Source organism: Hippopotamus amphibius, chromosome 9, assembly GCF_030028045.1.
Source record: "Hippopotamus amphibius kiboko isolate mHipAmp2 chromosome 9, mHipAmp2.hap2, whole genome shotgun sequence".
Classification (NCBI taxonomy): domain Eukaryota; kingdom Metazoa; phylum Chordata; class Mammalia; order Artiodactyla; family Hippopotamidae; genus Hippopotamus; species Hippopotamus amphibius.
Genome location: NC_080194.1, coordinates 1,873,238 through 1,897,987, shown reverse-complemented (window position 1 = coordinate 1,897,987; position 24,750 = coordinate 1,873,238). Strand labels below are relative to the sequence as shown.

At 52.7% G+C, this 24,750-nt stretch overlaps 1 protein-coding gene across 8 annotated transcripts in view; it reads right to left on the bottom strand.

The window, feature by feature from the left end:
- Positions 1-402: 402 nt before the first annotated feature.
- The window catches only part of AMBRA1 (autophagy and beclin 1 regulator 1), a 175,879-nt gene continuing 151,531 nt past the window's right edge, over positions 403-24,750 (bottom strand). For 7 of the 8 annotated variants that reach the window (XM_057747731.1, XM_057747732.1, XM_057747737.1 and 4 more), the window contains 4 exons: positions 16,929-17,068; positions 9,997-10,089; positions 8,572-8,765; positions 412-1,983 (listed from right to left, as the gene is read on the bottom strand). In XM_057747731.1, coding sequence (XP_057603714.1) covers positions 1,487-1,983; positions 8,572-8,765; positions 9,997-10,089; positions 16,929-17,068 — 924 coding nt within the window. In that variant the 3' untranslated portion in view covers positions 412-1,486. Of the gene's footprint in view, positions 1,984-8,571; positions 8,766-9,996; positions 10,090-16,928; positions 17,069-24,750 lie in introns of all 8 variants that reach the window. The other variant, XM_057747739.1, reaches the window with a different exon arrangement.

Sequence of the window (24,750 nt, the reverse complement as noted above, 5' to 3'; positions counted from 1 at the left end):
GGCTCCCTGCTGACCAACCCAGACACCCATTATGGGTGCTTTCCCAGGACTGCAGGGAAGCCAGCTTTCTGGCCCGTTCCACGTGCACTCCAGGCCCATCATCCTGGGTAGGTAGGATGCAATCAAGAGGAGCGGGCGTCCTTCCTTCTTACCCACCCGTTGCTGTGAAGGCTGCCCCCATCCTTAGCAGGCCCCCGGGAAGCAGCAGGTGGTGGTACACAGACACGGCAGCCCTCACCTCTGAGTGAGTGGCCTCTGCGGAGGCACCGCAGGGCTCCCCGCCTCGGAGGACAGCAGTACCAGAAACAGTGCCTGGGAGAACCAGGGTGGCTCAGCTCAATGCCCACATTCCTCCCCCCGGCCCCCCTCCCCCGCCCCCCATGGAAACAGAGAGGAGCCTGGTGAGGGGCGTGTCATCATTTTAATGATGCAGATCTTTGGTGTTTCCCTCATTAGCAGTCAGACTATCCCCTCTCCTCCCACCACAATGTTTCTATGATGAGTTACAAACAGAAAAGAAATCACATTTTCATACTAAAAACAAAATAATCAGAGCCTTGATTTCTCCACTAGAAACTACATGTACAGTTCAAGATTCCACATGCAACACCTTAAATCACAGACCAAGACCTCACATTCTGACCTGGAGTCTCATCCCCTCCCCCAGCCTTGGGCTGGCTTTGGCCTAGGCTCAGCTAATACTGGCACCCACAGGCGCTGCTCTGAGGGCCTTGGGGGGGGGGTGGGGAAGGAGGAGTTTGGTGGACAAGCCCTGGGGGCTGGCCAGCCTACACCCCCCACTCCTGAGGACCTGCGCACCGTCCCTTGACCCCCTCCTGTCTCCGGCAAGCAGACTGCCCCCTTCACCCCACGGTTGTTCCCCACCAGCAAGTGCAGGAAGTCCCTGTCCTCAGGACTCTGGGCAGCTGGCCTGACCCCTGACTGCGGTCTCTGTGGGTTAAGATGATAGAGAGAGGCCGAAGCTCTGGAAGGCTCAGAGATGGAGGTGGTTTCTGAGGGCCAGGCCTTCCTCCTGCGCTAGGGCTCCTCGTGGCTCTGCCTGCACAACAGGTGAGCAGGGAGAAGCTGCCCCACTGGCCACCGTCCAGGATGGTTTGGCCCAGATCTGGAAGACTGTTCACCCTTCTGGGGGCTCTCTCCCCAGGGCTGAGTCCCTCGAGGCTTGTTTCCAGGAGAAAGGGGGGGTTCATGGCAGGGGTACCGACTTCCTCCTCCATTCACACTGAGCACAGCGCTCTGCGGCTCCCCTGGGCTCCAGATCCTGGAAGGTCCTAGTGCCCGGGGGCGAGCCTTGCCCCTTCGACTGTCTCACGCCCGCTGACTCAGACTCCCTCTCCACCCGCCACCCTCTCGCCCTTGCTCCCTGACGCAGCCTGCGGCTCTTCTGCGCGTACGGTTCCCAGTCAGCTGTGAGGTCCAGTTTCTGCTCAGCGGTTTGAGGGGAGGCACCAGTGCACACGTGTCTCTACCTGTTCCGTGGCTCCCCACTGGGGCCCGCGGCCTCCCCCCTGCTGCTGCCCCCGCCGTCAGGAAGGTGGCTGCTGTTGGTCAGGTCGCAGGGCAGGGTTGGTCCCTCGGTGCCGGGAAGGGAGACGGGAGGAGGGACGGGGGAGGAGGAGGGCAGGGCTGGCTGGGGTGGCTCCCGCCCAGGGGTCCCAGGCCGGGCCCAGGAGTCTGCCCGGGGGCTCAGGCCTCGCTCTGCCAGCTGCCCAGCTTCCGGGAGCAGTCCCCGAGAGGTGGAGGGCTGGGGCGAGGGGGCGCGCGCGGCCCCAGGCTCGGTGCCCGTCTGGGAGCTGCGGTGGATGCGGTGGCTGACGATGATGCTGTTCCCGAAGCCGCCCATGGAGGCCATGGTGGTGCTCTGCTCCCGCTGCACCACGGCCGTCATGCCCCCTTCCGCCATCAGCCGCTGGATCCTGCTGAGAGCGTCCTCCCCGCTGGCACCGTACTCCGAGCCCTCCCCTGGAAGGCACAAAGCAGAAGGGAGGGAATCAGATGCTGGCCTGGGCCTCTGAGTCAGGCAGGCCACCGCCAGTAGAAGCTGGGGGATTCTAGCTAAAGGCAGAGACAGGAAGAGGGCCAGTCCTTCGTTTCAAGAATCAGTCAGGGAACAAAAGCTGGATAAGATGCCCTAAACAATAAGAATTCCTATTTCTGTGTTACAGGTGGGGAAACTGAAGCCTGGCCGAGGCTGCTCAGCTGGTTAAGAGGCAGGGCTGGCCCAGAAGCCTGGAGTCCGGCGTTAAGCCTCTGGGCACCAGAGGCAGGCTGGTCACACATCCAGTGGAGGCGGCCGGAGCGCTGGCTGTGCCTGCCCCTCCCTGTCTCGGGTACCCTGGGAGACCTGGCCCCGGAACCTGGTACACTGTCTGCTCTTTGGAAAGCAAGGGTACTGTATGCGGTGTGGCTAAAGGGCAAACGGTTTGCTGGGCTCTGTTTCAAAGCTGTGCTCTCTCTCCTTTGTCGTTCTGTTCATGTCACTTCCTAAAAGCACACAAGGAAGACAATTATTATTAGTATTATTTTACCATTTTTAAAGTCTTTATTGAATTTGTTACAATATTGCTTCTGTTTCATGTTTTGGTTTTTTGGCCTCAAGGCATGGGGGATCTTAGCTCCCTGACCAGGGATCGAACCAGCACCCTGCGTCGGAAGGCGAACTCTTAACCACTGGACCGCCAGGGAAGTCCAGGAAAACAATTAAAAAAGAAATTATTTATTTTGGTTGCCTGGGGTCTTAGTTGCGGCACGCAAGATCTTTAGCTGTGGCTCACGGGATCTTAGTTGCGGCATGCAGGACTCTTAGCTGCGGCATGTGGACTCGGTTGCGGCAGGCATGAGGGATCTAGTTCCCCGACCCGGGATTGAACCTGGGCCCCCTGCACTGGGAGCTCAGAGTCTTACTCGCTGGACCACCAGGGACGTCCCCGGCATGATTTTTCACTGCTCCCTAGAAGGCATTCTGTCTCCTCCTCTTGTCCCACTTCACCCACCAACTTTTCCGAGTTATTTCCCACATACGGTTCTTCCCGGGCTGGACGCCTATACCCTCCTTTCCCTAGAGGCAGCCCACTGCTCCAGCCTGAGGCGTCAGTCTGCATCTCTGAGGAGGAAGAGAGAAGGGTCTGCTCTTTAACCAAAGGCCTGAGCATTTCCTTGTGTGTGAGCAAACGAGGCTCTGGCTCGGATCTCAGCTCTGCTGCTCCGCAGCTGCGTGGCCTCGGGTGAGTCCCTGGCCACCCGCACTCCTGTTTTCTGACTTGCAGAAGAGGGTGGAAACGCCCAGCCTGTGTGGTGCTGGGCAGAAGGACCGAGATGATGCCCATCAAGCACCCGGCGGGTGCTCCGTCCCTGACGGCTGCTGTGAATAACCCGAGCTCTGCACGAAGAGCCCCACCCTGAGGGACCTGCCTCCAGCCTGAGGGCAACAATGGGCAGATAGACAGTCCAAGCCTGTGGGCAGCAATGGTCACGGCTCCCAGGCTGGCTCTACCGAACCACGGACAGACTTGTTTCCTTTGGCTACCTGTCGGCCACTTGGGGATTATGCAGTCTGGGCGGCTTTGATGGGGAGTTTTGAACTTCTTTGGGATACGTGGTGTCAACAACTGTCTCTGCGAGACGGTCCTTGCCGCTTCCCGCTCAGCCTGTCGGAGCTGGGTTTCCAGGCAGCCCGTTTTGTAGCTTAGCTGCGTCGAAGCCCCATTGGGTCGCTCCCTCCTCGCGGGCGCTGAGCAGGCTCGGGCTACGCCAGTTCTTCCTCTGGGTCTCAGGCAGACAGCTCTCCCAGCACTGAGTAGGGGCTCCGCCAGGGCTCTCACTTTGTGTCCAGCTTGTTTCTCTCCAGATCTTCCGGTAAATTCTACCCTCCCACCTCCAACCCCTCAAGGCGGCTGCCCTTACATACCTCCCCCTCAGACAGCTCAGTGCCAGCTCCCAGGGCAGAAGGAAAGAGCATGTAAGGGGCTCTCAGAGTACTTCTCTCAGGTGAAAAGCCGGTCAGCAGTGGGTAGCGGGTGAGAGGAAAGGTCGACCTAGGGCTTCAGTGCCGGCACAGCTTCTACCCTGTGAGCCAAAAGGCTGCCTGAGGAGGGCCCGTGGGGACTTCCCTGTGCTCACTGCCACCCCCATGGTTTTCCAAGAACTCTATGCACTGAGGGCCTCCCCAGCCTGGTCTGGGGTGTGCAGCACGCTGGCCCACAGCCTGCTGGCATTGGAGCTCACTGAGCTGGGCTCTGTGCCCAGTGAACTATAAGCTCTTTTCATGTAGATCACTTTGAGGGGCAGGACAGGGCTGCCTTGGGGCCCTGAGGGAGCTGTCACAGTTAGGCCCCAGCCCTGCTGCTGGCACCTGGGTCTGGCCACCTCTCACCACGACTGTGGCTATCTTTCCTAACTGGTCTTCTTGTTTCTCTCTCCCCGTTTCACCCAGCCGCCATGATGCTATTACCATTCTAATTCAGCTCTGATCCACTCGGTTCTGGTTAAGTCCATACTCTGTTCAAAACCCAGCAGCTCCAAGAGTCCACAAAGTAGTTAAGACTCTCACCATGACACTTAAGGGCCCTCTGGTCACGTCCGAGCCGTTTCCCTGACCACCCCCTTCCTGCACCCAGAGACTTGGCGCTGTGTGCCCAGCGCCCGGGCCCGCGCACACTGGGGACGCTCTACCTGCCACGCACCTGCCCCTTTCCCCATGTCCCAAGTCCACTTGTCTTCGGGGCCAACACAAGCACCACTTCCCTCAGCCTGCTCTCCGTGGTCCCCAGTGACCCACACCTCTTTGCCTCAGAGCCCTCTCCCTCCTGGGCTCCCAGTTCCTGACGGTCTTGGACTAAGTTTTATTCGTCTCCGGACTTGCACTTGGTGTCCCCCTGTCAAGTGAGTGTGTGGGTGAATAGAGGGCCCCCAGGCTGCCCGCAGGCATTCCAGACCCTCCAGACTTCAGGCGGTGCCCAAAAACCGGCCACACGTTACCCCTCTGCCACGGGGACACACGTACATGTCTGTTTCCTTTCTGGACTTATTTTTGAGGGAGGAGACATGGCTTCATCTCTGAATCTGATTCCCTCTGCAATACCTGTGGATTCATAGTGCCTAACACATATTAGACATAAAGCAAGTACTCAAAAAAGGTCAGAAGAGTTTAAAATGTACTAACGATTTCCTCAGGGCTGGCTGGGTACAGGTAGCGTCAGCCTAGAGAGCTGTGAGCTGTGCTTCTCTCTTGGGAACTCTAAGTCAAGGCTAAGAGCCAAGGTAGGCAGCCAGCACATTCTTCAAGAGGGAAACACACTGGGGCCTGAGGGACGTAACAGCCATGGTCAGGGATCCAAGCTATTAGCTCCAGGAGCAGTGGTGGCCATGGGGGTTAATTCTGCTGTCTCCTTCCCTGTAGCAAAAGCATTTCTTTTTGTCTCTGAAAAATGGGAAATTGATTTAGTGTTGACATGAGATAATTTCCTTGGCAAGTTCTAAGGTACGTTCTGGATGCAGAGGCCAGAGTGGGATCAGGAACTTCCCATAAGGCCCAATTCTGGGGGTTTCCCTGTCCAGAAGAGGGAAGCCAGGTTGCATCAGAGAAGGAGCTGCCCTTCCTGACCTCAGGGGGCCCCCTTTCCCTCCCTTTTCACATTTGCTTTCCCCTGGCCCCGGGCCCAGGTTATTATAGCTGGTCTCTCATCTTCACCAGACAACAAAAAGGTCCAGGCAACCTTTCCCAGTCATCAGAGGCAGAGTCACGGGTTCCCCGAATGGTGCAGCACGGCCAAGCTCAGGGGCAGGGCCTTGCCTCTACTCAACTCACTCATTCCACACACTGCCTGAGTGCCCACCGCATGCTAGGCAGGCCCGGTATGGGTGCTGGAAGCAAACAGTGAGCCCAGGGAATACCGCCCCCGGCTTTCTGAGTGACAGGGTAGGGAAGCTTTAAAGCTAGACAAGCAAAAGAAAACCCAACACCTGCAAATTCCCCCTGTGGAGGGCTCTTCCAGGAAGTCCTAGACAGAGCTGAATAGGTTTTAATAAAATTCTCACAGAACACGAAGATGAGGAGTAGCCTAGGAACCCTTCCTAGTGTGAATGCTAGCCAGTGGGAAAGGGCTGAGGGAGGGGCAGGCCGCGGACGGTAATGAGCACAGCGGAGCTGGGGGCCCACACTGACAGATCTGGGCCCCGCCTTGTAGCTAAGCTCAGAAGAGTTAACCAAGGTGATGAGCGCTTTCCTCTGCATGTTTCTACAGATGTGGCCACTCGCCTGCCAACTTGGAGAGAGAAGGCAGAGTGTGTGTGTGTGTGTGTGTGTGTGTGTGTGAAAGCGGCTGTGCCCGCCTGCTAGATGGGGAAAGCGGACCAAGGAGGAAGTTTCAGCCCAAGGAGACTTGATTCTTGGTACCCTACCAGAGCGGCGCTCGTGGATGGTGGTCAGTGGGGCAAGAACCTCCGAACAAGGCTCCTGGCCCCCGGAGAGAGGAGACTGGCCCGTCACACCCACTGGCCAGTGCCCCACACACATTCTCCCCTTACTTCTTTCTAGGTGTGGAGCTTTCTGAAAGGGACTGTGACGCTGTCCCTTTCAGAGCTGGAGGTCCAGAGCTCCAGGCAAAGTACACCAGGCCAGACAGATGCAGTGAGCCAGCTGCGCGACTCTGCCAAGGCTCCTGCCCCGACTGCTACCCCTGCTGAAGAGCGCCTCTGGCCTCTGAAGGGTTTGCCCTCCACCACCTGCTCTACTTTGCGGGGAGGAGACTGGGAGAGGATGACGTTCTCGCCTCTGAAACTGGAAAAGAGAACCTCTTTCCTCCTGCCAGCCCAGCATCCCCACCCCGCAAACGGGAAGAAAGGAACTTAGAATTGACTGGAGGTGAGAAATACGCTGACGCTAATCAAGAAACAATCAGAGGCTTCTTTGGGAGGTGAAAACACCGGAGGATGCCTTTCTTCTCAAGTGGGCAGCTTCTGCTGCGCTTCACCTGCAGGGTGAAGGTCTCACTCCCAGCCCAGGTCCCTGTCATCTGCCCTCCCTGCTCTTCCAGCCTCAGCCTCAACACGTGCTGACCAGCCACGGACAAGAGCCTGCGAGTGGTCCTCAGCGCAGGTGGTACTGCTTTTGCACTTGGTGCCCTTGCAGGTGCTGTGCCCTTTGCCAGGAATGCCTGCCCCCTGCCCGCATCCCACTGTCTGACCTTTTCCTACTCATTCTTGAAGGCTCAGCTCAGGGCCACCTCCTCCAGCAGTCTTCCCTGGGCCCCACAGTTGGGACGTGACCCCCGCCCCCACCGTGGCCCCGAGGTCCTCATCACGGGACGTAAGCATCTGCGGGACGTCTGCCCCCCTCTCTGGACTCCCAGCTCCTCGGGGGACGGCCCAGGCCCGCCGGTCTCAGCCCCAGGGGCTGGTGCATGGAAGACAGTCAGCGAACGGCCGGGAGGTCACAGCAGGGGGGCAGCCTCAGACAAGGACTTCTGCCCAGGGCTGGCTGGCGGCACCGTGGCTCTCTCCTCTTCCGTGAGGCCTGGAGCTGCGTCCGGCTGCTCCAGCCACTACGTCCAGACCAAAGGGTTTCCACCCAACAGATGTAGGAGGTGGCCTGGGCCGCAGACCGAAAAGGGACTTAACTGTAAAAAATCTCGGTTCACAGCTGCGGCAGGGACAGTGCCCGTGGGGAGGCTGCAGTTTGGAAAGCTGTTCCCTGGAGGTGACTCAGGCAGGTGTGTTACTCTTGGCCTGATGCACACCTGTCTTCTCACGCGCTCTCGAGCAAACAGCTGAACACAGACCTAGAGGACGTGGGTCTGTCTGGAGGCTGCCTTGTCCGGAGCCTGGCACAGCCAGGGGCTGGGGCAGGGGGTGAGGAGAGGGACTGAGCGAGAACAGCCTATTTAACACAGCTGCTGACACACTCCAAAGGGGCTTGAGCGCTCCCGCTGGGAAGTGCTAATTGGTTCTTAGCAGTGTGAGGCCAGCGCAGAGCCAGGACGGAGCCGGCTGAGCCCCACTTGCAAGAGGTGAGAGGAAGGGGCTGATTGTGCGCCAGGCTGCAGCCAAAATGGCCACAGAGCACGGGTGTGTGAGGGTCTCCCCTGCGGGAGTCCTGACTCTGCCAGGCTGGCAAGGAGGAGACAAGCTACCCTGCAGGGTGGCCCTGGAAGCCGGAGGCCTGGGGTGCGTGTCTCTGGAGTGAGAGCTCACAGCAGGGAGTCCCTCTTGCAGCCTCTTCTATCTAGGAGACGCTGTGCTCGCTCTGGAAGGACAACCTGGGTCCTCCAAGTTTTAGTGGATAAGGAGGGGAGGGTCCTTGATGGGGGCTGAGCAAAGCTGTAAGAGCAGCTTGGCTCACTGGCACAGGGACCCCGATCAGGGAAATGACGTTCCTGCCCAAGGAGGCTCTCAGGCCACTACATGAGTGGGTACTCACCCTGGCGGCAGTGGCGCTCTCCCGGTACCACCGGTCCATGTGCAGGGGCCGGGAGCCTCAGGGAGGGGTGAGAATGGTCCCAACCACCCCCCACCGCCCGTCTTATTTTCCCTCTAGCATCACACGGCTCCTACCTTCACCGGGACCCGGAGCTGCGGTCCCCGGCTCCTGGACCTCCCTCTCCGTCTGTGTTTCGGCGTTCTGCAGCTGAAGGGCCAGAGTCTGGGTGCCCTGAGATGTCACTGAGGTGGTGGGGTTCCGGGGCTGCAGCCCAATTGCATTCATCAGGCCCATGTCTCTGTCTGTCCTCCATGTGGCTCTGCTGGTTCTAGGGCGAGAAAGGCAGGCTGGAGTCAGGCAGGGCTGGGGACAGCGCCCCCCACAGAGCTCTGCCGGCACCGTGCCAACCCTCAGGGCCCAGCCCGGACCAGGGCCTGCAGGCTGACAGGCCCACTCCCCCGGCTGCCTCCCGATGGCAGTTCACTTGTCTGTGTCCTTTCTCCTCCCGATCAGTCCAGGCCCCGGGAAGATGAAAGGGGGCGGCAGAACCATCCAATTTTGCAAACCCAGCTGGTCCAGTCACTCAAACAATGAGGGCTTTTCTGGGGAGGCAGAGATGGCTGATCTTAAAAGACACTTACTTAGATTCAGGAAGCCACTAGCTGAGCTCCATGGGACAAAGGGTGACCAGTGGAAGAGGGCCCTTTTCTCTTTAGCTTTTCCTTCCAACTATATGCTGACAAGATTCCAGTTTAAATTCTTGGAACTTTCACTGAATGTCCACTTTGAAGGAAAAGCATTGGGACTCCCCTGAGGCTATTCTGGGATCCTCCTTCAGGACCTTCTGAAAACAGACCCTTAAAAGCAGGGAGCGCCAGCTGCCGATGAGTGAGGCCCAGGCCCAGAGCTATACCCCCCACTTCTCTGGGCATTTTCTAGGCACGGACCCTCAGCACAGCTAGAGCTGGCAGCAGAGGGAGCCCGTCCTGTTCACAGCTGCTCCTGGGGGCTACCCCTGCAGCGTGCCCTGTGCCTCCTCTGGGCAGCAGTGACTGCTTTGGCTTCATCGTCAACCCAGCGCTTTGTTTTCTCAAAATGCCCCAGTCTTCATTAATGAATCACGCAGTGAGAGGCCGGCACCAGGTTCCTGCTCTCCAACTGGCCCCTGGGGAGGCTTTGTCCCTGGGCTGCTTGGTCCCTGAGGCCCGGATCACACGGGAGACTGCCCACGAGCCATTCCCCAGGGAGGGCATTCCTCTCCAGTGCCTGTTCTTCTCTCCTCACCGCAGCTCTCCCAGACACCACGGCCAGGATGGGAGGGCTAGACAGGGTCCTAGCTTGTCTTAAATCAAGATTCTGAGGGCTGAGGTTCTGTTCTCTTTCTTAGCCACAAACACTCTTCTTGAACGAAATCACAGGCAAAGCTCAATGCACGAAGCGGATCAGAGGAGCTGGTAGAGGACGGGCAGCCCCAGGGCCCCAGAGCACAATCTGAGGGCACTGCTCCAGAGCCCATTGGATGCAGGAGGCAGGGCAGGCCTCCTCCTTCACAAACTCACCCAGGCCTCTCAGTGCTTCGGCTGCTGGAGTGAACAGTGAAGACAGTCTCATTCAGCTGGTCCCAGTAGTACTCAACGCCAGAGTTTAAGGCCCTGAAAATCAGTTGGGAAGGAGAAAAGGTGGAAGGCATCAGCAAGGGAATGGCCAGAACTCCTTGCAATTCTCTCCCTCCTCTCTCCTGGGGCTAGGCTGAGGCCAGGACCAGAAATACTCCTGTACCAGGACGCTCCATGTAGAGCAGATCAGACGAGTCTCCAACAGCCCCAATGCCTGGAGTGGTGGCTTTAAGCCTCTTGCATCCCCCAAAGCCTAACTGGCTCCTCTTTGGGGCTAGGAGAGAGCAAAAAAATAGCCATGCCAGTCATAGGCAGTGAGTTCTGCATGTTCTTCAGACACATGAGAAAGGAGCTAAGAGAGCTCTGGGGACACCAGGTGCCATGGACAGCCCTGTCTAAAGGGCATGCTTAGTGCTCAGAAACAGACAGTGCAGGCTCTGACCACTGGGCCTTCCCTACAGCCATGGGGCCAGAAGAAAAGAAAGTGAGGGCACCTTGATGTTCTCACTTTGCCTGGAGCTCAAGCCTAAGCAGGAAAAAGCTCCCTCTGAGCCAGAGAGGCCCACATCTCTTCCTATTCTGGCCCTAGAGCCTCCTTTGCCAGGTAGAGGCTGGACAAGCAGCTGGGAGAGCTGAAGATGAGCTGGGAGGGCTCACAAACTTCTCCTGGGGGAGGGAGGAGAGAAACCCCAGCAGCAATGGGCTGGACTGCTGACGGCAGAGAGAAGCGCTTCTATCCATCAAGTTCTCTGGGCTGCCAACCTTTCCCTGGTTCCTTCTTTTCCTGCAATGGCGTATCAAGCAGTTTCCTCCAATCTCACGCAGGCACAACTGCCAGAAGGGAAGTAGTGCCTCTTATCCTTCAGTACAGATGCGCCAGTTCAGGCAGCAAGCCTGGCTGCCCGCGGCGAGTCCCAAAACGCGAGACGGCTTTGCTTGTAAAGATTCCCCACTGAAAGAGACATCACTTGGCACCAGTCACGTGGCTGAGAGTGGGGTGCTGCTGATGGTGGTGAAGGAAGAGGGATGAGCTGGGAAAGGGGCGTCTTGGAGCCCCTTGATGAGAGCTCCAGTGTCCATGTGGAGACTCCAAGAGATACTCCAAATAGCTAGCTCTGCTCCTAAGAGGGACAGGGAGTGCACATGTGCCTGAAGAGCTCTGCTATAGACTGAACCTCCCCAAATTCACATGTTGAAACCCTACCCCAGTGTGACTATATCTGGAGATAGGGTCTTTAGAAGGTGATTAAGGTTAAATGAGGTCATAAGACTGGGACACTAATCCAAAAGGACTCTGGCCTTATAAGGAGAGAAAGAGAGAGATTCTCTCTCTCTCCATCCTGTGAGGACACAGCGAGAAGGTGGCGTCTGCAAGCCAGGAGGGGAGTCCTCACCAGAACTCAACCATGTCGGCACCTGATCTAGACTTTCCGTTTCCAGAATGTAGAAAATAAATTTCTCATGATTAAGTCACCCCATCTATGGTATTCTGTTACGGCAGCTCGAGCTGACTAAGGAAAGCTCCAACGAAAGCCAGCTTTTTAATCTAGAGGCTTAGGTCACCTTCCTTTAATGACAGAACTTCTTCGGTAAAGAGCAAACAAATGAAAGTCAGTGTGTTGTGAGGATCAGCCAAGAAAAGATGAGCTGTGGGGGCAACGTGACATCCTCCTAGATGTGAGGGTTAGACAGGACAGGGACTCGGGGCCTGCACGGTGAGTGACTGTGTGTCAGGAGATGCTGCTACCTCAGGTGAAAGGAAACAGGCCTGGGCACTGGGCCCCCAAATCCACTACTAGGGGGGCCCTAAGATTCTGGGGATTGGGCTTCGTCTGTGGAAAAGAGCCACAGCCAAACAAGAGTGCTCTTCCTCTCCCTGCTCCTCTTAGAGGGCAGATTTGGTGTGATCTTCAGACAAGCCCTCTAAAAGAACATCATTAAAGAATTAAAGTTCAGGGTAACTGCACCTGCGGCCAGGTGGCTGCCTCTCACGGCAGCCCAGAGGCCAGGACTGCAGCCAACACCCAGAGCCGTGAGCCCTCCACCCGAATCCTGGCCACTCCCACAGCCGCACAGGAGGTGGCAGGTCACGCTTCCTGGATCTCAGGCGGCAGGGAGCTGAGTCACCAAATACTCAGCTATTTTTGTAAAGGCTGTTTGAGAACAACAGGGCACTGGAGTGCACAGGTGAGAGAAGACCTGAGGTGAGGGAAGAGACAAACGGCCGGAAGTCAAAAACAGAGGTGCCCATTTTACAGGCCTGCCAGGGTTTACCGACAGGTGGCATTACCATGTGGGTCCGTGCCAGATCTTCCTCCGTAATTCCTGCTACCCAGAGCTGGTCCGTGACAACAAACTGTTCACACCAAGACTATACCAAACCACGTGCTCTGTGACCAAGGCACCTTTCTTCCCATCTCAGAGAAAAGACCACCCGGAGGCACGCTCTCTGAGCTGCGACTGCCAGCCTGATGCCGATGGTCAAAGAGTCCCTCAAACACTTCCCATCTGGCAGCACGAGCCATCAGCTCCAAGCTGTGAGCTCTAGCCATTTACTGAGGATGTCAACTGCCAAAGAGAACAGGGGTGACGGAGGCGAACAGGGGTGATGTGCTGCTCTGTTCTCCCCCCGGCCCCAACCCTCTCTGCTCCCCACCACGATCTGTTCTACCTTCTGTGGTCAGACCAGCTCTGACGACGACAAGCTCGTGGATTTGGCTGAAATTCCAGGCAGTGTACTAAGGAACAGAGGTGAAGATACCCTCCCTGGCTACTGAAACTCTAAGTATTCAATACTCAATGTCACTTATTTCCACCTGTAAGCTAAAGAATGGTCCCAACCATCTCCTTCCTCCTTGGGCCTTAGGGAGGATGAATGAGTCACCAGTGTTTGCTCTAGGTTCTTCCTGGAAGCTAGACAAACACACAGAGGGATGAAGAAGAATGGGAAGGCCAGTTGGGGTTAGCCTTTTCAAACAGACTTCCATTTAGCACCTGGCTTCCTTCAGCAGCCTTTGTGAGCTGTGCTTCTGGGCTTGGTTCAGTGACTCCGCTGGGGCCCTCGGGGCTCCCTCAACACAGCTAAGAGCCAGCCTGGCTTCCTCAGTGGTGACAACGCTCTCACACAGAACTCTGGCTCTGAACATCCCAACTTCCCAGGAATATGCCCTTTGAGAACATTCTTCTTTCATCCTTCAGTGAAGGCTTGGAATACACAGCTCTCTGCTTGGAAAGCTGTTTTTGTTTGTTTGTTTGTTTTTGTTTTTTTGGCCACGCCACATGGCTTGCGGGATCTTAGTTCCCCGACCAGGGACTGAACCTGGGCCCTTGTCAGTGAAAGCGCCGAGTCCTAACCACTGGACTGCCAGGGAATTCTCCCCAGCTTACTTTTCTTCTGACATGAGTCTCTGAATTATGTCTTCTGAGCTGACTCTCAGGAGCAGTGGTCTTCCCAGCAACACCTCCCCACCCCCCACCCATTTGTAGGGCTGGTCTATGAAGCCGGAAGCACCACCTCTTATCAATCTGGTACTTCATACCCACCGTAGTTACTGGTGGGGGTGTTGGCTGGGCTGGCGGTCAGCCAGAGGCACAGCAGCAGTGTGGAAGGAGGGGCGGGTGGTGGAGCAAAGCAAAGGAGAAAGGAGCACCTCACTGCTAGGAAGGGAGGTGGCCAGGCTATCAGCCACTGAAATGGCTTTGTATGTGGGTGGCAGGGCCAATGGTTTGTCTCTTCACCTCTCCTACGAATTTCTGCACCTGGAGAGATGCAGTGTTTCCTTAGGCTTTTTTCTACTGTCAACTGGCGTTTTAATACCATCAAAAGATGCCCAAGGAGCTTGTTACCTCTGTCTTTGTGCTTGGAGAGAGTGCCAAGGCTGAGATAACGGGGGAGAAACCAAGAACAGGACTGAAAGCACAAGATGCGGTGCAGCTGCCTGTGCCTGAGACAAAGGCAGACAACCACCTGTTTTGGAAGGAGGGCTGTATCCTTGGCCCAGCTGGCTGGCTGGCTGGCTTGTGTGCCCTTGGGGACAGGTGTGCCAGGGAGCTGCGTCACACGGGGCCAGGCAGCAGGCAGCAGCCCTGGGCTCCCACGTCCCTATTTATTTGTTCTTCTCATTCTAGGCCAGAGACCACTCACAGACTGTGCAAAAGATGGACATGTTCTCACTCATCCTCTCGCATTTCCCACTGCATCAATCACCAGACCCACTGAAATGCCTCAACAGGATCTAGAGCTGCATTCTTCACCTGAGGTCTTAAAAGAGTTACAAAATTATGTGTGTGATCCTGCTGTATAGTTTTCTGTGGAAGAGAGTATGTTGCTTTCGTCAGAATTCTAAAGGGGTTTTTGATTGACAAAAGGTTAAGAATCAACTACAGGAAAGAGCTCTGGATCAGAAAACCAGGAAGCCTCCTTCTGTCACTGATCTGCTGGGACACCTTGGGTGAGTCTTAACTTACTTACCTGAATGTTGTTCATAGTATTTCCTGCCTGAAGTACAGAAATAGAGGTGACTGATAACTGGAGAAGCTTTGGACAACTCAGGACAAAGTCATGTCCATCCTAATTTATATGGATATCCTTAAATATCAGCCCTCAGGTATGGTGCATTTACTCACATGACCCAAGAAATCCGGAGAAAACAGCCACACCAAAAAGGCAGGCTCAACTAGCTCTGAGTCCAGCACAACCTGGTCTGTGATGGGGTGCCATCTTGTCATGGGAGAGACCTGAGTTGCTGGTGGTAAGAGAGCTCCCCAGGCAGCCCAAGATGGCTCCAGCTTGCGGAGATGCTAGATGCTGAAGACAACATATGGCGAGAAAAGAGGGGCCAAAGCCAGCTTCATGTCTGGCTGAAGTGTGTGTGACTCATGCGAAGTATGTAGGCTGGGGTTTAAGACATAAAAGCCTTTGTGGGGCCACGACAAACTGGGAGTAGAGCTCCTGCCTCTGTAAGAGCAGATCGCTTCAGCAAGAGAAGGGGCTGGGAGTCCGGCTGGGACAAAGGTTAGCAGCTGGAGCCAGGGACAAGACAACAATGCTGAGGAAGGATGTCCTGGAGAAACAGGGAAAGAAAGGTCTGTAACTACAGTGCTGGTAAGAGTGAATTATAGTCCAGTATTCTTTTCCAGTTCTGGGAAAGATGCCTAGTAGAGTACTCTTATGAATTCGTAAGAAAAGAGGAAGAGATAAGATAATCAGTCCTGGGACTTTCCTGGTGGCCCAGTGGCTAAGACTCCACGCTCCCAATGCAGGGGACCCAGGTTCGATCCCTCGTCAGGGAACTAGCTCCCCCATGCTGCAACTAAGAGCATGCATGCCACAACTGAAGATCCTGCATGTTGCAACTGAGACCCAGTGCAGCCAAATAATCAAATATTTAAAAAAATAAACAAAATGTTAGTAAAAAAAAGATAATCAGTCCTACGTGCTTTGGAGAAAAAGAAATCGTTCAGGGCAGACTGCTCCTGGGACTATGGACAGGCGGAGGGGAGGGCAGAAACAGACAGAGCCAGCAGTTGGGTTACCAGGGGCACCATCGTGAAAGAGGCAGGTGTGTTCTGGAGAGGCACTGGAGCTAGTGAATGGGGCTCTGCAGACACTGAGTCTGAGAAGAGTGCGGCTGGCAGAACCCAGCAGTCTCCCAGCTCCAAGAGCAGCTTGACTAGGTCAGGCTGAGACAGTTGCCTCCCTTTGGAGGGGGCTCCAAAATCCTAGGTGGAATGAGGGAGCTATCATCAGAGCCAGGTTTTCTTTCTCCTGGGCCACTGAGCTAGCTCAGCTGACCAGAGTGCAATCACCACCCACCCACCAGGCCACAAGAACTGACCCAAATACACATTTTAGGAAAAATCACCAAGGGCCCTATCAAAAGGCAATGTGGACACTCTCAATAGCCAGAGACCCTACCAGACCAGCCACACCATGTGTGCTCTGTGATCTGCAGGCTACCCTCGGAGAAGACTCTGCACCAAGTGAAGGACAGCATCAGGACGGCCTGGAGGCAGAAGCGGCATTTAGTTGGCTGGAACCCTGCAGTGGCCCACGCAGCAATCAGCCTGATCTGCACTGAAGCACAGAGTTTCACTCTCCCCACCTGGCTGGGTCTGGAAACTGATGACAGACCTTGCTGACTCCCAGGGTCTTGAGTGAAAGGATGCCTGAGCAGACCTCTCTCCTCCAAACAGCCAGAGGAAGGGGAAGCGGGTGTCATCAGGACTTAAGACCGAAATGCTTTGGTTCCCTGTCACCTCCTACCCCATACTTCAATCAAGACCAGTTAATTATCATTTTTATTTTAAATCGAGCTTTTCAATCTGCCTTCACTATTATGAGCCAGAGCCCCAAGCAAAAAGGAAAAAAGGCAGGACACAGACAGAGCCAAGCTGTCAGAGATCAGTGGCTTGACAAATTAGGGCTCTAACAATACTCTATTTCCAATTTTATTTCTTAAGTTAATGTCTATGACATTCACAAAAACCCAAGACCACCTGTTGAATTTTTCAAAAAGGGTTTAGAAAAGAATCTTTGATATCTATGCTTTTGCCTGCAGGGAAACTTTACTATCACTAGGAAACCAGAGAACAAGGGAAAACAAAGAAAAAAAAAATACTGCCTTGGATTTAAGAACACATAATAACCACAACGGTCTTTTGACGATTTCTGGAATGCAGCGCTAACCTCACCACCCCCTAGGTGAGAAGGACCCTTTAAGGAGTGACGCTGAGAATGGGGCAGGCTCCAGCAGGATTCGCATTTCCCATCCGGAAGACCCCATCTCACCAGCCAGGTCCGCGAGTGAATGCTGGTGACTCCGCCCGGAGGGCCCTCTGAACCCCCACCCTGCCAGCCCCCTGGAGCCACTCACTCTGGTCGGCAGATCACCAGGTCTCCTTTGTTGGTACCATAGGCCAGGCCGAGCCCTGGCTCAGGCAGCCACCGGGCAGAATTGATGCTGACATGTCTCCGCTGGTCAGCAGGCATGGGGTAAAGGACGTTGAAAACTCTCTGGGTGGGGGAAAAGGAGAGAAGAAAAGAGAATGGGACGAGAAACAATCTGTTACCAAGAATAACAAAATCCAGGGGGAAACAAAGTCCATCCTATGGCCTGAAGCACGTTAACCACAGGGAAGAAAAGAGATGGTCAGGCTGGCAATGGGATGATCCTTAACATATACCTGAGAACTTGGGGAAGCACAGGGGAGGGTGGGACCCTCTCACCGGAGGTGAGGGCTAAGGACTGCCAGGAAATACCAGGGGCACACTTGGACTTTTCTGCATGAAGCTTTGCTGTGCTCTTCTCACAACCTTTAACATTTCTCACTTCATGGCTTTTAAGGTAACCCCCTGGAAAGCCCCATGCAGAGCCTAGCACACCAGGGAGGACTGTCCTGAGCTTTCCTCTGACCAGACAAACCAGAGAGCCAAACTCCACGGGTAGTCCCGTTACCATGGAAATCACAGCACTCTCACTGCAATGGGGAACTGAAGGTGACAGGGGGGCGGGAGGGGGTGATAACATCAAAGAACATTCTTAATTCATCTAATTAAAAGCAATGTTAAAACTGCTATTGTTAAGGAAACCTAAAAGGTGCAATAAGACGTAGGAAGCAGGGCAGAGGGGAATCTTGAACACACAGGTACACGATTTCTTTCTAGCTTATATAAATCACCATTAAACAGATCATTTCCATTTCTCAAAGGGAGTCTCCTTTCATTAGTCTGCATCTTTCCAAAGCTACTATTTTCTCAGGGGGCAGCTTAGCTATGTCTCAGGTTGGGCTGAAGGTGATATCTGGCTACTGATCTACATACACGATGTTCCAGAATCAACTTTAGTCAGAGACAAGGGCACGGGGCAGGGGAAGAATGAAGGGTACCATTTCAGAGTTAGAAAGACCTGGATTTGAGTTCCGGCGTCACTGCACAATGACTTCTCTGGATCTCAGTTTAAAGAGACATCACCAATACTCAAATAATGGGGGAGATTAAAAGAAATGATGTATATAAAATGCCTGGCGTGGTAAAAAAAAAAAAAAAAAAAAAGCACATCATTCGGGCCTATGGAAAGGATGTGTGGCTGGGAATCTATAACTTGGAGTTTTAGTCAATATAATGTTTTCTCTTTTAGCCTCTTCAGGTTTTTATAAAATAGGGATGAACTTCATCTGCCTTTACCTGTCCCTAAGGGCTGACTGAAGGGGTAAAAAATGAGAGAACAAATGAGAGTGTGATTTAGATGGTAATATCAAAAAATGAACTTAGGGCAGTATAATAATAATTATTTTTCTGATTATCCTGATGAGAAATCCTGCTCTCCCCAAAAAGGTAAATATTGAGCCCAGGGTCCATGCCATTTACAGAAATCACGTGATAAGAAGCCCTGTGTTCGGGAACCTGCTCCTGTGCCTTGGGCATCTACCTGAAAGGCTTTTACCAGGACAGCCACTGACTGGAGAAGACAGTGGCATGTGTGCTCAATGTACTGACACACACACAGAGAAAGCCTGTTATAAAAATCTTCTGGCTTTTGTGGTGCTGAGAAGTGTGCCCGGGCAGCTGACAGCACACTGCTGCAGTGGCCCTGTCATGGTCCTGAGGTTGACTGGCTCTGTTACAGATAAGGAACTGGCTCTGGTTCGAGGCCTAAGACCAACTGCCCTGTGGCTGCTGCTGCATTAGGAACCTCCCACGCCCTCCCCATCTGACTCAACTCCAAATGCAAGCATTAACCAGGGCTTCTTCAATCTCTGGTCTGAGGGGACTACTGAAAAAGAGCCCAGTGGAGTTTATGAATTTCTAAACTAGTCATCCAGAACATGCTTGCCTGACCTTTGGATAATCTCTTCCTCGCACGTACACATCTGGCAGGAGCCTGTAACAAGTTCACGGCTACTCCTCTCCATCAGCCTTGCTGGCTGACTGTCCACGGAGATGGCAATGCCCGTCTTTTCCCCTTTGCACCGAAACAGCTCAAGTCAGGGGATGGGTGTGGTGCCTTCATCCTTTCTCACAGAGGTTTTCACTTTTCCAGAAGATAATGAATGGTTTCTGTCCAACCTATCGGCTATATGGTTAAATATGACTTGGTGTACAAACCAAAAGGCAAAGTGGTTGCGATTAGACAATTGTGGCTGCGATCACTTAATCTGTTAAATTTTTCTTCTCCCAAAAGTCAGATAATGTAAGCTGGGGATACACCGAGAGTTCAGAAGGGACGTGTGTTAATTTCAGTGAGTTGAATAAGGGGAACCTTATTTTTTGCCCGTGGCAGCTGTAAAGGACCACACAAGAGTCTCCCCTAAAGTCATAATAATTCATTATTGCAGGCCATGGGGCAGAAGGGCCAGAGAAAGTGGTCTTGCAAGAAGGGGGACAATACAGTTTGTAAAATGCTTTAAGGCTGTGCCGACTGTTTTGACCGGGGTCTCGTAAGAATAAGAAGACTCTTTTCTAGAAATGTTCCAGGCCAGGAAAGAAGCCAACAAGCCTCTCACATGTCACAAATTCAGCTTTCATAGTCTGCTGCTGAAGGGGGATTAACAAGCAAATACTATCAATTTGTTTCTAAGTACAAGAACATGCCTTGGGGACAAAACCCTCCAGAAGCTAGCTTAGGTGAGACAAGGTCACCGCAACTGACTGGAGAGAAGGAACGAAAGGCTGAGACCCCTACACCTTGCTGTACAGAGAGTCACAACCCCCATGGCTACAGCAGTCATGGGGCATCGACTGGTCCTCTGGCTCTGGCAGCCCCCTCGCCCCCATCTCCTCCAGCGTTTGGGTATTAGGCTAAATCCTGATCTGTGGCAGGAAGCCAGAAAACACCACGTGAAGATCAGCAGCCTCCAGAATTCCTGATAAGCCCTTGCTTACTTACCACACTCTCACGTGGGGGTGGAAGGAAGATGAGGGCAAAGAGACAAGGGGGGATGAGAGCACACGGGATGCAGGATGGGTAGGATCACTGATTTATAGGTTCTGAGAGGTCGTCTGATCCAATGCTCCTATTTCACACATGCCTGGAACTAAAGGACCCTAGAGGAATGAGAATCTGGCCCATTTAGAAAACCACCCAGGGACTTCCCTGGTGGCACAGTGGTTAAGAATCTGCCTGCCAATGCAGGGGACACGGGTTCGAGCCCTGGTCTGGGAAGATCCCACATGCCACGGAGCAACTAAGCCCGAGAGCCACAACAACTAAGCCCGAGTGCCACAATGAAGCACGCGCTCCTAGAGCCTGTGCTCCGCAACAAGAGAAGCCACAGCAATGAGAAGCCTGCGCATGGCAACAAAGACCCAACGTAGCCATAAGTAAATAAATCAATAAAATAATTAAAAAAAAAAAAAAAAAAAAAAGAAAGCCACCCAGAGGTGTAGTTTCCATCCCTTTCTCTGGCAGCAGGACAGGAACCACTCTTCACAATTAGCCCTAGAGACGAGAATACTGGGCACCAAGTTCCCCGATGCTGACAGGTGGCTGTGGCCCTGGCTACTCCCAGCCCATTTACAGTTTCGCCCATCAGTCTTTTCAACCCGGTGACTAGGTGATCTGTGAGTCTCCTCCCAGATTTCAATGGGAACTGGTTCCGTAAACCCACAGTTCATCAGCACTGATAAGAAAGAAGATCTGAGGGGCTTCCTAGGTGGCGCAGTGGTTAAGGGTCTGCCTGCCAATGCAGAGGTCACGGGTTCGATCCTAGCTCCAGGAAGATCCCACATGCCACGGAGCAACTAAGCCCGTGTGCCAAAAAAAAAAAGATCTGAGACAGTATAAAGGAAGCTCTGGCCTTCATTTTAAGGCACTCCAAATATATCTCCGGTAAAGCCTTCCTTAACACTAGTCAGATGTCCAGAAGCTCCCGTCGGATGTTAAGGACAAAACCGGGGGCCTGCCAAAAATTCCTCCCCCTCTCTGACAAAAGTGACACCTTATGAAGCTACAACAGCAAATTCCATTATACTAGAGGAGGATTATCAGCTCCCGGGGTCCCTTCACGGGGCTGGATACAAAACCTGGCTGCTGACTCATGTTTGCGTAGTCCTGGTTTCAACCTGTCGCAGCTGCAGCTGTTCCCTGGTAGACGACAAATGCTGAAAGAAACCCCCCTCCCCAAGCAGGCTGTTCTCACTTCTGTCTAACATCTATGAAGGGAAGTGGAATCAATAAGCTAGAAGGAACGAATTTTTACAGTCAGTGCCGTCTCAGCATGTCAACAGGGAATGCGTCAGGTCGCCAAGACCTTTATAGTTCTAAGGGAGTGGGAGAAGATGACGATTCCTATACTTCTGGGGTCTAAGACAATCTCTTGTACCACTTGCCTCTCCATCCCTCAAAGTCTCTAACTAATAGGAAGTAGGAACAAAAGAAAATAGTTCCCAGATCAAAACTAAAAGGGTCTTGTTTCTTGTCCAAAGACAGACACGAAAAGAATGAGAGGCAGCCAGAGGAACTCAGTGGGAAACCTTCCTCTCCATCCTTCTAAAATTTAGAGGGAAAAATGTATTGCTACCCTCAACAAGATGCTTTCTTTTCTACCACGTGTCAATAAAGCTTAGACCATTAGTCCAAGCAGCAAACTGCACTGCTGAGGTCAGCTGAGATAAGAAGCTAAAAGAAGAAAACCTTGTGGTCATCTTGCTTACGTTTGGGAATCTCATCATCTTTAAAGCTGGAATCCTGCTGCCACGGTGGCAGGAGCTCAAGTTCGGTCGGCAGATCTCCCTTGTTTTAACTAAGACAGTGAAAGCTGGTTGAAGGAAGGGGACAACTAGAAACTGAGGCCAGGGGCTTCCTAGGTGGCGCAGTGGTTGAGAATCCACCTGCCAATGCAGGGGACTCGGGTTCGAGTTCTGGTCTAGGAAGATCCCACATGCCACAGAGCAACTAAGCCCGTGCGCCACAACTATTGAGCCTGCGCTTTAGAGCCGTGCGCCACAATTATTGAGCCTGCGTTTTAGAGCCGTGCGCCACAACTATTGAGCCCATGTGCTGCAACTACTGAAGCCCACACACCTAGAGCCCGAGCTCCGCAACAAGAGAAGCCACAGCAACGAGGAGCCCACGCACCACAATGAAGAGTAGCCCCCACTCACCGCAACTAAAGAAAGCCCGCGCACAGCAAAAAAGACCCAACACAGCCGGTAAAATAAATTAAAATAAGTTAATTAAAAAAAAGAAAAGAAAAGAAACTGAGGCCAGAAGGGCCATGAGAGAAGTCGCAAACCAAAGGGGCTTTGAGGAAGAAAGGAACTGTGAGGAGGAGAAATGCATTCTAGGTAGTGATGGGAATCAAGGGAGGCTTTAAGCTTTTAGAGAGGATTACTAGAGGAGAATTAACTCTCTGGAAAGAGGGGAAAAAAAATCAATGGAAAGCAGATGCTAAGAGACAGCTGACCTTTTCATTGGAAATGGATGGCTACACATCTTGTCACAGGCTGAGAAACACACACATCCCAAAACACACGGGGGGAGGGATACTACAGTCATCTTTCCTTTGGGTTGTTGATTTGCTCAGATTCATGAATTACTGGAGTTTCTTCATCCTCAAGAAAATCTGATTGTTTTTCAGAAACTTAATTTCTTTTACTGTCTCTAAGCCTTCTTTATATTCTACTCTGGAGTTTAGAGCTCACAGAATGTTGATTTTAAAGTGGTTATTTAAAAACAAAAATCAGAATACCAGGTCGCTTTACTCTCTCTGCTTTATTCAGCTGAAGCAGGAACAAATCTGCCTAAATTACGACCTTGTTTAAACCAAAGCTCCCCCAGCAGAAGACCAAGCAGCTCCTTCTCTTCTCTCTTAAGAGGAAGTTTGTCGCCCTCCTCTGCTCCTGATAACCTGATGCCCTGATGTCATTTCCAGCCAATCTCCTGGGACTTGTTGAGACCTGCAGACTTTCCCTTATTCACTAGTTCCTCTCAAAGAGATTCCAAGGACAGTCAGAGAACAAGAACTTTATTTTTCAGTCGGCCTGATGCCTTCCAAAGGCCATCTCTGACCATTACGATTGAAGCACAGAGAATACGTCAGCTGAGGGATCTACTTCTGTGCTAAATCAAATACCAAGGCACTCAATGCTCCTGGAACTTCCAGAAGTTAAAATAATTACTTCCTCCTGTGCCCACACCTCTGTGCACAGCACAAGTTCTTAAACTTCCTCAGCTCTCTAAATCTCAAAGGAAATGGCCAAATGAGTAGTTGTTCTAGATTTTCAGCTCAGATAAGGGAATCTTTCAATGTATTCAATATATTCGTATGCTTCACTTCATCCATTTTAAAAATTTTTTATCTTATTTTAAATTTTTATTTATTTATTTATTCTGTTTGCATTTGGTCTTCGTCGCTGCACGCGGGCTTTCTCTAGTTGTGGCGAGTGGGGGCTACTCTTCGTTGCAGTGCGCGGGCTTCTCATTGTAGTGGCTTCTCCCATTGTGGAGCATGGGCTCTAGGCGAATGGACCTCAGTAGTTGTGGCATGTGGGCTCAGCAATCATGGCACACAGGCTTTGTTACTCCGCAGCATGTGGGGCCCTTCCCGGACCAGGGATTGAACCTGTGTCCCCTGCACTGGCAGGCGGATTCTCAACCACCGCGCCACGGGGGACGTCTCCATATTTTTTTCAAGGAAGAAAGTTCAGGATGATGGTTACATTAAAATACTTTCAGCTTTTACAAATACAAAAGTTGGTTCTCCTACCAATTCTTAGAAAACAAAATGTTTTTTGTCTTTCCCTTTTGAAACATCCACTGGAAATCTCTCACCATGTCTCAGTCCTGTGATTAGAACCCGGAGAAACTCACCAATACTGGGCAGAACTGTGGACATGAGAAAGACACTCTCTATTTTCATAAGAATTATATCTAATAGCTATGTTTAATCACCATTTCCCGAGGCACGTGGCCGGCACACTGACGGTGCTGGTGAGTGTTCACGTACGTGCAGGGACTACACGGCACACAAGAACTCAAAGCAACACAGATTCCCAGAACGAATGCTGAGTGCCTCCTGTGTACTAATAAGCACAGTGAAAGCTGGGGATACAGCAGTGAAAAGACCCGTGAAGAAGCCAGTCACCCAGCACATACGCACCAGGAGAGCAGAGGCCAGATCCATTCTGTTCACTGTATTCCCACACCTAGCAAAGCACCTGGCTCAGGGTAGAGGCTCAATAAAGTTTTGCTGAGTGAAAAAAATAAAATGCAGCATAGACTGAGCCATGGAGGAAAGAAACCGTCAAAGCTGGAGGAATCTGTCATGGAAAAATTCACCTAAACGAATGGCTTTGATTGCAGCTCTGTTATTTTTAATTTTTTATCTTGCCCCCTCCCTTCTCTGACAAATCGCATCAGACACCCCTGACTTCTCCCATACCCCGCCCCTTTCCTACAACATGCTGAAGAAAGGAACTTTTTGAGGATAGATGCTTTGTACCACATCTCAGAAGTCAACTTTAAGATAATTGCAGCGGAAGCAGCTTTTAATCAACTGACAAGCAGCTTTAAGAAAATTAATGAGGACAAAAATCTTAGGAAGGAGTAAATCATTTCTGACAACAAAGCTGTCTCTCTTTTATCCCAATCTCCCCTTGAAGAAACAGTACCCTTCCAGGATACAAAAATAAAATATCTTTATTTTTGGTTTTTGCCACTCCCAAGGCCAGACAGGATGAGAAGCTCAGTTCCCTAA